Source organism: Thamnophis elegans, chromosome 2, assembly GCF_009769535.1.
Source record: "Thamnophis elegans isolate rThaEle1 chromosome 2, rThaEle1.pri, whole genome shotgun sequence".
NCBI lineage: Eukaryota > Metazoa > Chordata > Lepidosauria > Squamata > Colubridae > Thamnophis > Thamnophis elegans.
In genome coordinates this window covers 64,319,439-64,333,343 of record NC_045542.1, presented here as the reverse complement: position 1 = coordinate 64,333,343, position 13,905 = coordinate 64,319,439, and the positions used below count along the sequence as shown (strand labels likewise).

The 13,905-nt window shown below is 35.4% G+C and overlaps 1 protein-coding gene across 1 annotated transcript in view; it reads left to right on the top strand.

Moving 5' to 3' along the window:
- Positions 1 to 7,840: 7,840 nt before the first annotated feature.
- The window catches only part of DNAH9 (dynein axonemal heavy chain 9), a 224,102-nt gene continuing 218,037 nt past the window's right edge, over positions 7,841 to 13,905 (top strand). The window contains 4 exon segments of the mRNA XM_032239026.1: positions 7,841 to 8,034; positions 8,330 to 8,488; positions 8,784 to 8,914; positions 13,363 to 13,574. Of these exon segments, the coding sequence (XP_032094917.1) occupies positions 7,841 to 8,034; positions 8,330 to 8,488; positions 8,784 to 8,914; positions 13,363 to 13,574 (696 nt within the window).

Sequence of the window (13,905 nt, the reverse complement as noted above, 5' to 3'; positions counted from 1 at the left end):
GGCTGCGAAAATTCAAGCTGCCGCTAGATGGCGCACATAAAGAAAAACACCTCGACTCCCCCCCCCCACCCGTAAAGCTTCTCAAATATAGGTAGTCATCGTCTGTTCATTTAGTGACCGTTCAAAGTGACAACGGTCCAGGGAAAAGTGACGAAGGACCGTTTTTCACTGTTACGATCTTTGCCCCGTGGTCATGTGATCAAAATCCAGATGTTTGGCAATTGGTTCATAATGACCATTGTATCCCGAGGTCAGGTGATCAGCTGTTGTCACTTTCTGACCAGCAAAGTCAATGGGGAAACCAGATTCACTTAACAACCGGGTTACTAACATATCAACTGCAGTGATTGTGCACAACAACTGCGGCAAGAAAAGGTTGTAAAATGGGGCAAAATTCACTTAACAAATGTCTCACTTAACAACATAAATTTTGGGCTCTAAGTTGTGGTCATAAGTTGAGGACTATCGGTAGTTGCGTGACGAGTGGTGGGGATGGACTTTCCTTGCTTAATTCCTGCTGCTTCTTTGGAGGTATCTGGGACATGCAGCTCAGTGGTGGGTTGCCAATTATTTTATTACTGGTTTGGGCGTGCTTGCCTCCCACTGCCGCTATTACCGATTTGCCAAATCCGAGCCGAAAACACACACACACACACACACACACCAGTAACTTGTCATAAAAAATGTTGGACAGCCTTCTGTCTACACTTAGTATTTGTCAAGGGGTGAGGTAATGTGAGGGAGGCAAGAAAAGGCAGTGAGACAAAATGTGCTAGGCACATGGATGGGATAGCAATTATCTCTAATTCTCTCCAGTTGTTTCATTTTTGTGTTGTGATTATTTTTTTCCCTGTGTTGTTAGGTTTAATCTTGTAAACACTGTTATTTTACGTTAAGTTTGTGGGTTTTTCAGTAATTTTGTTTTCTTTTTTCATGTCCCAATAGTAAGAAGCTGAATGGTCAGTTTCTGGAGATTATGCTGCTGAAGTTCACTGACTTCATACATTGAGGCTGATTTTTTTTCTATCGCTTTTTAGCAGGTGTACTGAAGGGGCAATGGATGATGGGAACAGAATCCTGGAAGGTCTTTTCATTTACAGTACATCTTCCTCAAAAACAGAATAATTGATAGAATTCAAGGTTTTGGGATAAATTAATAAATAAAGTATGCTTTCCATTCACTTTAGTGATTTAATAAAAGTTTTAGTTGTGTTTGTGGCAGATTAGCATAGAAACAAATAAGCAGACAAAAATGGAATTAGATGAGATTTTTACTTAATTGCCATTTAAATGGGAAGCCTGCATTTTTAATTAAAATCAAAAGAAGCATTGGATTTCTACTGACTGAAAGATCTTTTGACTAGCACTCCATGTGTTTTACAATTCCATCTTATTTGTAAAGAATAAATGCTACCTCTGAGGTTAGTGGAAGTTATTGTCAGGTAATTATACCCAGGATCACCATATTCACACTCAAATATCTTACCATAGAACATACATTTGAAAATGATTAACATTTTAATTATATTGATAAAACCTGATATGATGTACAGTAACTAAAATTCACTCTGTCAATATTTAGACATTTGTTGAAGACAACAAAATATTTGCTCAATTTTACCCTATATGAAAGATGCGTGGACATGTGGAAGACATGTGGGAGTGGACATGTGAAAGGCATGTGGGGGTGTATAACATTTGTTGTCACATTATTAATTAAGCTTTTGATCCTTATCTGGTTTGATGATCAACATTATCTTTTCATATGCTGGAAAGACTTGATTTTTATTCTTAGAGCAGCGTGATTAGAAAGAGAGAAAGAAGGGGGAAGAGGAAATAGATATTTGGTGTCCCCCTCCCTGCAAATTATTGCTGATGAACAAGAATATACAACTTTAGATCACAAAGCAAGAAAACAAAGAGTGAGGCCAGGTATCCATGCATTTCCTGGAATTGCCTGTTAAGACAGGAGAATATAATTTTTGTGTGTGTGTTAAGAGCAGAATTCCTACAAGTGTGTCCTGCTGGGGGGCATGAAATATGTCAGCAGTGGTGAAACAATCCATTTCCAGCTGCCAGGAAAGAGACAGATTATTTTTCATACAAGATTGGCTTGCTGGCAAAGGGCTTTTGAAATTAGGCTGCTTACTCAGATCAGCAGGTGCCTATTTCTGAGTCTACTGATGCAAAAGATCTCTGTCTCGGCCTACCAAGCATACTAGTCAAAATAGGTACTAGTAGATACCTTGATCTAGGAACATCCAGTGTACGTGTGTCAAAAAAAGCTAAGATGATAGCTACAATAGTGCAATTGAAACATTGACCTTTTTTTTTTTTTTTACATCTGTCAATGCATGTATAAAAGGGACAGGACTTCAATTGTGTGATCATAGCTGCAACTTGTCTCCCCCCCTTTTTTTATATCTCTCTCCCAATTTGGATATTTGGGATTCCTCCTCCTTCTTCTTCCTCCTCTTCCTCCTCCTCCTCCTCCTCCTCCTCCTCCTCCTCCTCCTCTTCTTCCTGTTTCTGCTTGCACTTACAGCCATTAACCTGGAGCACAGCAGAGACGGTTAATCTGAGCCAATCCATGATGATTATTTGTGAAAGAAAGACATTGACTGATGGGCATCTCTGTGATGGATGCAATGTGTACTTTCCTTCCAGTGAATGATTAAACTGTGCCTTAATGGAAGGTGACAATGTGTTTCACGGTCTCCCTATTTCATTTTCTAATGACAAATTAACTTTATTAGGCCTCCTATAATAAGTGCTGTATATCTAATATGATAACAGTAAATGTTACTGTGCTGCGAGCCTTTTCAAGGTTTACTGATAACATTTGATGTCTTAGCCTAAGAAGTGTATGCATCACAATTTTGATTGGAATACCTCAAATAATTGAGAACCAAGAATATGCACTCAAATGATATGGTTATTTATCAGTTACCTTCCTTAATAAAATGCATACATAAGGAATTTATTAACAATTATTTTTCCAGTAATTGATTGCATCTCAGATGGATTACAAAGATTGGTTAGAGAAGCAGAGGACAAGAAGGCTAAGAGCTCACTGATCACTGTTTAGTTTTAGTTGTTTTAGTTTTCTTGGCCTGCGTGATCGGTTCCACCACAAAACCGCGGTCGACTAAAGCGCGCTCGACGAAACCGCGTACCTGACGTCATCACAGCGTGACGAAAAAAGCACGCTGTGAGCGGTAAAGCTAAAATTAACACGTAAACCTAAACCTAACCCCCCCAAACCTAACCCTAAACCTAACCCTAAACCTAACCCTAAACCTAACCCTAAACCTAACCCTTAACCTAACGCTAAACCTAACCCTTAACCTAACCCTAACCCTAACGCTTAACGTAACCCTAAACCTAACCCTAACCCTTAACGTAACCCTAACCCTAAACCTAACCCTAACCCTTACCTTTACGTGAATCGGCTTGCTTTAAAAGCGCTTTTTAAAGCGCCCTTTTTTCTCCGCGGTCGTTGTTGTCGCGCTGCTGATGACGTCAGAGACACGCTTTAATTGGGCGCGCTTTAGTGGACCGCGGATTTGTCGTGCCACGGCATGATCATTCTTAAATCTTGGGATTTGTGCTATATAGCCTTTAGATTTGGAATGAGAAAAAGGTACAGGAATGTGCGTGGCTCGCATATAGACAGAAATGCCTGCCAAATTAATCACTCCTTTGCAAAGGATTGCACTAGAGCTGCAGTGAGGAGCTATGTGATCCTGGGAAGAGACACAGCTGCTTTAATGACTTGCTGACCAACTGCTACCAAGTACTCTCACTCATTCCAAGGATATCATCATAGCCCCATAGTTCTGCTTGGTCTGATAGTTTATCATTTCATTGCTGTAAATCTATGTGCATTTATCATTGTGGAATAACAATGGTACGTGTTTCTGAATAATCATCACGCAAATCCTTTAAATTCCCCGGCTTTTTACATATTATTACTCTATTTACCTCATATGTCTTACAACATACTTTATTTCTTCTGCTTTATGTTTACGTTTCGCTGGTTCTTCTGTATGGATGGAGGACAGCAGACATTGGAATTATATATTTGCATATATTCATGTGAATAGAGTAAAATTAAACCATGACCTAATATTAATTTTGGAAGCAGGTGAATTTTCAGCTTTAGTATTTAGTACTTGACAATAGGTAACGATGATAATCTTCCAGGTTCAAAGAACTGAATCCTCCCTCATTAATTGGTATTTGCATTTTCTGTAAAGATATTCTCAGAAATGAAGAACCTCACAGAAATGTTCGAAACAAAGAATTTAGTTCCTAAAAGTATTTTCCAGGTATACAATATAAATTGTATATAAATTGGTATTCCTTTCAAAATATAAATTAATCTGGGAATATATTCACTTTAAGGTCATTTTAAAATCAAAGGGTGAGGTTTAATAACTCCCATTCATCAATATCTGGAGAAACCTTTTTAATTTAATTGCATATTACTATTAACTGCATTATATCATCTGATACATACTATATACTCCTATATATTTAATGGATTTGGTATGAATACAGAATTGATATTCCTTAAATTGATGGGTAACCAAATCATGACTTATTGACATCAGTTTTGTACCAGTTAATAGAGTATGCTGCTGCTAAGGGCATCTATGTTTTCAAGTAAGACTGCAAGAGTAGTGTGCACCACATCTTTCAAAAATCCTGGAACAGCAGGGAACTATCAGAGGACTGGAAAACAGCTGATGTGGTTCCCATCTTCAAAAAGGGGGGAAAAACAGACCCAGGAAACTACAGACCAATGAGCCTAACATCAATACCCGGGAAGATATTGGAAAAGATAATAATAATAAAAAAACAACAGATCTGCTAACACCTAGAAACGAGTAAAGTAATAACTAGTAGCCAGCTGCCAAACCAATCTAATTTCATTCTTCAACATAGTGACTATATTAATAGATCAGTGAAATACTGTGGACATAATAAACTTAGACTTCAGCAAGGCATTTGACAAAGTAGACCACAACCTACTTCTTCATAACCTGGAAAAAAGAGGAATAGATAGCTTCACTGCCAGATGGATTTGCAACTGGCTGACAAACCGTACTCAATGAATAGTCCTTAATGGGTCTAAGTCTACATGGAAAGAAGTAAGCAGTGCGATACCACAAGGTTCTGTCTTAGGCGCAGTATTCTTCAATATCTTCATAAATGACTTGGATGAGGGAATAGAAGGAGAAGTTACCAAATTTGCAGATGATACTAAGCTGGCAGGAATAACTAACATTCTAGAAGATAGACTCAAGATCCAGATGGATCTTGACAGACTTGAATACTGGGCCCCTATTTAACAGTATGAAATTCAATGTAGAGAAAAGTAAAGTCCTAACTTAGGTAAGAAAAACTAAAAGTACACATATGCCAAGAGAAAGATGAGAGACATGAGACCGAACAATGTAGAAGAGCTGAAGGCCGCTATGGAAGCATCCTGGCCTTCCATAACACCTCAGCAGTGCCACAGGCTGATAGCTTCCATGCCATGCCGCATTGAGGAGTAATTGCTGCAAAAGGGGCCCAAACCAAGTACTGAGTACATATGCATGCTTATACTTTTCAGAGGTCTGATATTGTTCTATGTACAATCTTTGTTTTATTGATTGCATGTAATATTCTAATTTTCTGAGATGGTGGATTTGGGGTTTTCATGAGCTGTACGCCATAATCATCACAATTATGACAAATCACTGCTTGAACTATCTTGCTTTGCATGTAATGAGTCTATCTCATGTATTAGTTTCACCTTTTAAGTTGCATTATTGAAATAAATGAACTTTTGCACAATATTCTAATTTTTCGAGTTTCACCTGTATATAGAATGTGTATTTTCTTTTGGTTGGATACATCAAATGCTAGGAGTTTAGTAAATTCAGTTCTCCTGTATAAATCTTAATTGTTTTTCTCACTAATGTTTTTTTGCCAGTATAATTCTATCAAAGTTCATGATCCAATATTTCATTGAAATCTTTTTCTATTATCACTTTATCATAAATACATATATTCAAATGCTGAAAACATTCATAAAACGTAACAGGAAAATGCAAATTTGATTCATAAACATTAGCCATTTTTGGTATCTGCTTTTATAGCACATAAAATTAAATAATGCTGATTTACAACAGTTTATACATCAGTAGGAAATTTTTCACAAATTAAAATGGGTTCCACCACAAAACCGCGTTCGACTAAACCGCGCTTGACGAAACTGCATAGCTGACGTCATCAACCGCGCGACAACAGCGCGGAGACAGAAGCACGCTGTAAATGCTAAACCTAAAATTAACCCCTAAACCTAAACCTAACCCCCCTAAACCTAATCCTAAACCTAACCCTAAACCTAACCCTTAACCTAACCCTAAACCTAACCCTAAACCTAACCCTTAACCTAATCCTAACCCTTAACCTAACCCTAACCCTAACCCTAACCCTAACCCTAACCCTAACCCTAACCCTAACCCTAACCCTAACCCTAACCCTAACCCTAACCCTTAACCCTTAACCCTTAACCTAAACCTAAACTAAAGCTAACCCTAAAGCTAACCCTTACCTTAAGTTGAATCGGCTTGCTTTCAAAGCGCTGTTTAAAGCGCCCTTCTTTCTCCGCGCTTGCTGTTGTCGCCCTGTTGATGACATCAGCAACGCGGTTTAATCGGGCGCGGCTTAGTCGAGCACGATTTTGTCATGCCACGTTAAAATGGCCATGCCTTTAGCTTTAGTTGAAGTATCTGTGAGATAAACTGTCCCATCCAATCCATCATTAATAAAATGTATCATCTTCCATTAAATCAGTTTTCTATAGATAAGCAAAATCTGCCCCTAATGATTATAAATAAGCTAAGTTTATATTTTGTTATTTTGGTAACACAACCATTTTATATTAAGACTTCGTCCATTTTATTTTTACCCACTTATTAATACTAACACCAATTGATTTTACGGCATATACCATTTGAAAAATGATCAATAATAATATTTACTATATTTAAATATTTAATGTATTTTCTAGCATTGCTCATAGATGTAAAGTCTTCATAAAGATTGAATTTAGCATTCAAATACCACTCCATAGGTATATGTGTGGAATCTATATTTAAAAGAGAAAAGAAGATAATTATGTGCATAAAAGATAAATGAACAAGCAAAGAATTTTTTAAAAATACCCCGAAAAGTGTAAATAATTTTAAAAAAATATTGAAGAACTTGAAGACTTGCCAAAAGGGATAGTTCGGTGATTTCATTTCTCTTTTTATACTGAAAATTACAAGACAGTTTCAAACATTACTAGTTAAAAAAAATGTACCCTGTATAGTTGGCAGTAGGCCCAGACTCAGTAACCAAAATATAAGCAAAAAAAGGGTGCAGGAAAATAATTTCAAATGTAGAGTCTTTTAAAAGGACATTTTTTTTTACCTCAGAACTGAAGCCAAACTCAAATTCTCTTGATCTCTTGAGGATCTCCCAGACATATTTGGTTTGAATTTCGACATATTTCATCCAAGGTGGTCAAAGAGGAATACCTAGTTTCTTGGGGTTAAAAGATGAATTACTTTTTTAAATACAATGTTTCATGGAGATTATTTGCTTGCAGCTATTTCCATATGTCTGTTCTGATTGGAAACTCAGAAAGGCTTAGTGCAGAAAGCTCTCACAAGTCTATAAAATGATTATTTGGTTCTTTTGCTAAATGTAAGAAAATCAGGAAACTAGAAGATTTGATACAATATTTTCTGTTGCTTTATCAGTTTCATAACGGGGTGTATTTGAATGCTTCCAGGTAATGATGCGTCTCTTGGTGAACCAGAGAAACCACCACAATTGGCCCAATGTAGTATCCCAAGATATCATTAATCATGTCTGTTGTCTGAAAAGGAGTGTTTTTGTGATGGTTGGCCAAGTTAGAGGAAAAACATTGCTATCTCTTCCTATTGAGCCTGAGAGGGAGAGATACATTAACTCTGACAATGAGAAAAAGTAAGTTGCAATGCTTTAATTATTGGTTCAAGTGGTTATTTTCAAGGTACTGCATGAATTGAAAGCTTTTCATGTTCGGCTTTAAGTTATAAATGTTGAATGAGTAGGAACAGAAGCATAGAAATGCAAACATGTTGGGCCAATAATATGAGCCAGTAATAACATTGTTTTGTGACAAATTTCCAGTTATTACATTAAAAGAGGGAATTTATGTTTTTGTCTTATATATGGTTTCTAGAGAACTATTCTCAAAAGAGAAATAAAGCTGATCAGTTGATATTTTTGTGTTTTGCAGTGCTGAACTGGTAGATAAGTCTATTATTCATGCAATTGAGTCTTCGGTTATTGAATGGACCCACCAGATCCAGAACGTTCTTAAGAGACAGTCTTCAGAACTGCTTTTGCAGGGCAAAGATCCCCATCCAAAGGTGGAGTTGGATTTTTGGAAAAATAGGTACTATATATTACTAAAGTCATTCTATAATGAAACCTAAATGGAGTAGGAAGAGCTAGGGTTTTGTAGTTGCCATTTGCAAGACCAAGTCATTTGCCGTAGCTTCTAACTGAACTGGAGGAAAAAGCTGAGAAGTAGAAGCATCCATTTACAAAAGAAAAACTTAGTTGTACAGTTGTACTTTCTGGCTGACACAAAGAATAACATTTCTCTGTTAATTCATTTGTCTTAGGAAGATTATAAGCCTCTTTGCTGCAAGAGCGCATGCTCATATCTTCTTCATTATTTGTTACAGATATGAGGATTTACAGTGTATTTATAGCCAACTAAAGGCTAAAAGAATTTTGACTATGTTAGAGCTACTAGAGAAGGTGCAAAGCACTTACTTTCCAGCATTCAAATCCATCTTCAGTGATGTCGAAGCAGGTAAGGCTGTGAAATTTTGGATTTGTGTGATTTAAAAAGGTTATTATTGTAATTACTTGAACAATACTCTATACATAACAGTCAACCTCTACAAAAGTTATAAGGTTTACTTCTTTTCTTGTATAAAACACTATCACAAAATTCTTGTTTCATGATTTCTAGAGATAGTGATGTATGGCATTAAATCTCAATTAATGAAAATCATGACTTTTTGGACAAAGGCACACTTGGAATTTTTAGAAAGGTCACACACTTCATCCCAAAAATATTGTATGGGTATATGTTGACAAAACTATTGGGTGCAATCAATCAATTTATTTACTGTTTTGACCGCTAGTTGTAACAAAAATGTACAGTCAATTTTAAAACATATCAGAGACAAATTTGTGTGGCTAAAATATAACTAACTTTTGGGAAAAAATGAATACAGAAGCTTGTTGTATACAGTTATGTGTAATTAATGGAAAATCGGTGGGGAAAAAATCACTTGCTGCCAAGAAGAACATCACATCACTTTTATCAGTTTCAAGCTAAAACGGCATTTGAGTTAATCCCCAGAATTGAATAAAGCAGGTTGTCCATAAAGCAAACACTCTTACTTCTGATTCTAAAGCTTCTGAAAACACTTAAGTGCAAATTAAAATAGTCGTAAGGTGTTTCTCTGTAATGATTGAGGTACAAAAAAGAACGAAGCATGATTGCTTTTACTCCTGTAATTGTTATTAATTCCATAACACAAGTTTAGATTGGTGGATTTTATCTTATTAAACTGGCTACTAGATCTAGTCCAGTTGTTCTTTAGGATGACGATGCTGCTGCTGCATCTGTCTTCATCATAATGCAAGTGGGTTTGAGGTGGAGTCTTTTAGCACATATAATGGAGAGAAGAAAATCAGATTAAATAGTCTTAACATAAAAGTAGTCTTAACTCAAAGGCTATTCAGCAGCATTCATTCATTATAAAAGTAATAATTCAATCTAAACAGTAGCACCCACCAGTGGATGTTAAAAAATGAAGGCAATAATAATTTAGGTACAACAGGTTATAATATTTTTTTTTGCTTATGTATGTGTCAGAACATGCTGTCATTTTGGAACATTGAATCCCATAGATCTGTGACTACTTATGGATTTATTTAGTCCTCTAACAAAAATATTCTTATGAATTTACTGTGTCAACAAACATTTTCACATTAAACTGAAAACATCTTATCGGTGTTGAGCTTTATTTCACTGAGATCCATACTATTTAATGATATAGCTCATAGCTGTATAAAGGTGCATTGATAAAATGGGTAAGGAAATTGATATCGGATTGTAACCTACTGAAAACCCAGGCATTCTCAGTACAGCCAAAATATGCACAGCAACATTTTATTAATTGTCTGTGTATGATATATTGATGAAAATGTCATGCACAAGAAGAAAAATTTGCAAAAGATCTTATAGCTGGTAGAAAAGGAGAATCAATTTTACTGCATAAAAAGCCTACTTTAAAAAGCCCTGTATTTTATTGACAAATATTATTGTTTGCACATCTGGTGGAACACCAGTTATGGCAGGAAGACATGGCGGATATATGTGATTTTTGAAGAAGGAAGTTCTAGAGGTTTTTCTAATATTCATTGTATAATTCTCAGATAACATCTTGTCAATGTTAAAGTCCAAGCTTACACAATTCATTAGATATCACAGTGCATGCAATAAATTAAGATTATGACCAATTCCAAGAATGAGCAGTTGTTTCAACATATTTATTGACATAACAATGAATGGTTTGTTTGTTTGTTTGCTTGTTTGTTGTTGCATGTGGATGATTAATGGCTTTCTAAAGAAAATTGTGTGACTTTTGAGTGGAACTTTAATTAGATCTTTCTGAATTTTCGAGTAAGCTAATGATCCTTATTGATTTTGAGAATGTTATCTCTAAGTTTATTGAGAAATTAGCTCTATTTGCACAATATAGCTTGCCAAAAGCATTCTACAAATTTTGGAGAAATTTTTTAAGAACCTTTATATTTTCTGAGAGTTAACATAATGACTCCATACAGTGCGTTAACAAACTGAATGCTGATGTGTGGATGATGAATCCTTTCAAAGAAATAGTATGCATAGCGTAGGTACTTTGTGTCAGAATGATATGGTAGATTATACCATAATAATGAATGTAAAACCAATGTTAAACAACACAGAAAATTGCAGAATAGAGAAGATGCCCTCAGTATATTCATAATTGTAGAGCAAATGTTAATCAATACTAATACTATAGCTTCCCCAATTTTCTATCTAGTTGAATTAGGTTTCAATGCAGACAATCATTTTCCCATAAAAGAAGCAAATTGTTTGGATATAATAGAAAAACAAGCTCATCTGACCATATCAATTACATCCTGAAACTTAGATAGAAGACACTAAGACAATATTGCATTACAAATGAAACAAAAATAAGTTACATGTTAATAAAATGAGATAATTTTATGGGTATATTTTTATGAATAATGAATACATTTTATTTGAATGACAATTGATGTTCCATTTATAGTTGAGTTAAAAGTTAAAAAAAGATTGCTGGCAATAGTATTAAAATCTAAAAAAATAATGACTAAAATATATATAAGTAAGTAGGCAGTAAAATCATTGCAAACGTAAAAAATATTGAAAAACTGGTCACTGAAAGGTTGACGATTATTGCTGTGTAATACATCAAAGTATTTAAGTATCTGGGAATTACTTTTTAATCCTCTTTGCCTGGAGGAAATAATTAAAAGCTAAAGGTTGGTTAATACAATTCTGTATTTCATAGATAGTAGAGGCCCACTGCCCTAATTGCTGTTAAAATCAAAAAGATTAGCCCTCATTTGTCCTTAGAAACACCTTGGACTATGGAAGCAGTCTAAATTTTTAAGATTTAGAAATTGGGAGAATACTTTGGGAATGGGCTGAATGAAATACCATTCATTCATCCTATGTGTGCCTTCTCTCTGGTGAGTTTTAATAGTTTGTCATCTAAGCTAGTAGAAGAGAGATTTAACAATATCCTAACGCAAGCATAATTATGCCCATGACAATGGGGAATACTGAATCTGCATTTTTTATTGCACTGCCTGTGTTATATCGTTTGGCACTAGGGCTTAATAACCCTTTTGCTGTTAAATTGTTCTGGCTGGTCTATTATGGAGAAAATTCATCTTCTTTTGGCTATGCCTATCTAGACGTATCTAATGAAGTAGCTAAGTTTTGTGTAATTGCCTTTCTAATAGGTGAACAATGGTAATACTCTAAATATTGAATAAGTGTATATGTTTATCATATTGATGTCAAGAACAGAATACATAAAGAATACACAGTCTATTTATACCCATGTGAACTTTGACTTCTAATTCTTCCTCTTCCTGGTTTATGCCCCCATAATTTTCTCCCTGCTATGTGTATTCTTCTTTAATGGCTAATCTTTGACCTTAAATCAGTAAGGCTGATTTAAAATGGTTTTTTTTTTAAAAAAAAAATCCAGGCAGCTGGGATGCTTAAAAGTGACTCTCTGGTCTCCTACATTAAGCCTAGAAGTAGTCAGTAGAATAAAAATGATAATAGGTAGGGTGGAAGCAAATGTTTGAGTTCATTCTTGTCTATTGATATAATTTGTAAATGAAATAATAATAAAAGGAACAGGTATCATCTGTTGCAGTGGTGGGATTCAAATAATTCAACAACCGGTTCTCTGCCCTAATGATTTCTTCCAACAACCAGTTCACCAAACTGATCAGAAAGTTAACAACCGGTTCTCCCGAAGTGGTGCAAACTGGCTGAATCCCACCACTGAACTGTTGGCAACTGTTATGTATTTATGATGGTTGCAGTGTCCAAGTCATGTGATCACCTTTTGCAAACCTCTGACGAGCAAAGTCAACGGGGGAGCCAGATTTACTTAGTAACTATATTACTAACTGCAGAGATTGACTTAACAGCTGTGGCACACAAGGTAGTAAAATGGGGAAAATGCATTTAACGACTGTCTTGCTTAGCAACAATGATTTGGAGCTTAATTGTGGTTGTAAGTTGAATACTACCTGTGTACCATTCACCTGTTAAAAAAAATAAACTTCTTTGAGGAACTGCCAAATCCTACAACATACTTATCTTATCTGTAGGAAATTGAGTTATATGTTGTTACTTTCGGGTGATGTATTTTCTTTGCCTTTCTTTTTCTCCGCAATTTTAAGAAGAGATCCCATTAATTTTAATATCTCAGGTTATCTGACTGCATGCAACATAAAAAGATAAATTTGTTGGCACTCTAACTCATAATATGAATACTTGGGGATAAATCCCTTTGAATATAAAATGATTTATTTCCAAGGAATTTTATTTTTATATTGTCTTCGAAGAAACACACAAAGATTAGTATTTCTTCTTTAAAAACTGTGTTCTTTGTTTTCAAAAAATTGCAGCTTTGATTGAAGCCCAGGATATAAATATGCACCTAAAGCCTCTCCAGCGCCCACTGGAAGAAATAGAAAATGTGGAATTTAATGAGGTGAAACCATTATTAAATTGCATGCTTCATATAGTATGCTTAATATGGGGCACTTCAAAATATTACTGTGCACCTGCTAGGATAATTGTGCTTCTTCAAGAAATCTGCAATCTTCTTATTCAGCAGGTAAGATGTGAAGCAGTTCCTGTTTGTTTGTTTGTTTGTTTATCATGTTTAGGAACCATCCGTCTCCCTCACGGGGCAACTCTGGACAGTGTATAAGTAAGACATAAAAACATAAAAGCTGTATATAAATATTACATTAGGAGGCAATTCAAACAAAAGTAGAATAATTAAATTAAAAATTTAAAAGGAGGGCCAGGTCTTCAACTACTAACTAGTCCCATGACAGCATGTTGTTCTTCATGCCTCAAACAAAATGACATAGCCAAGTTTTTTGACATTTTTGAAAGGCCAGGAAGTCTCTGGAAGGAGGTCTTCCAGAGGGTGGAGACCA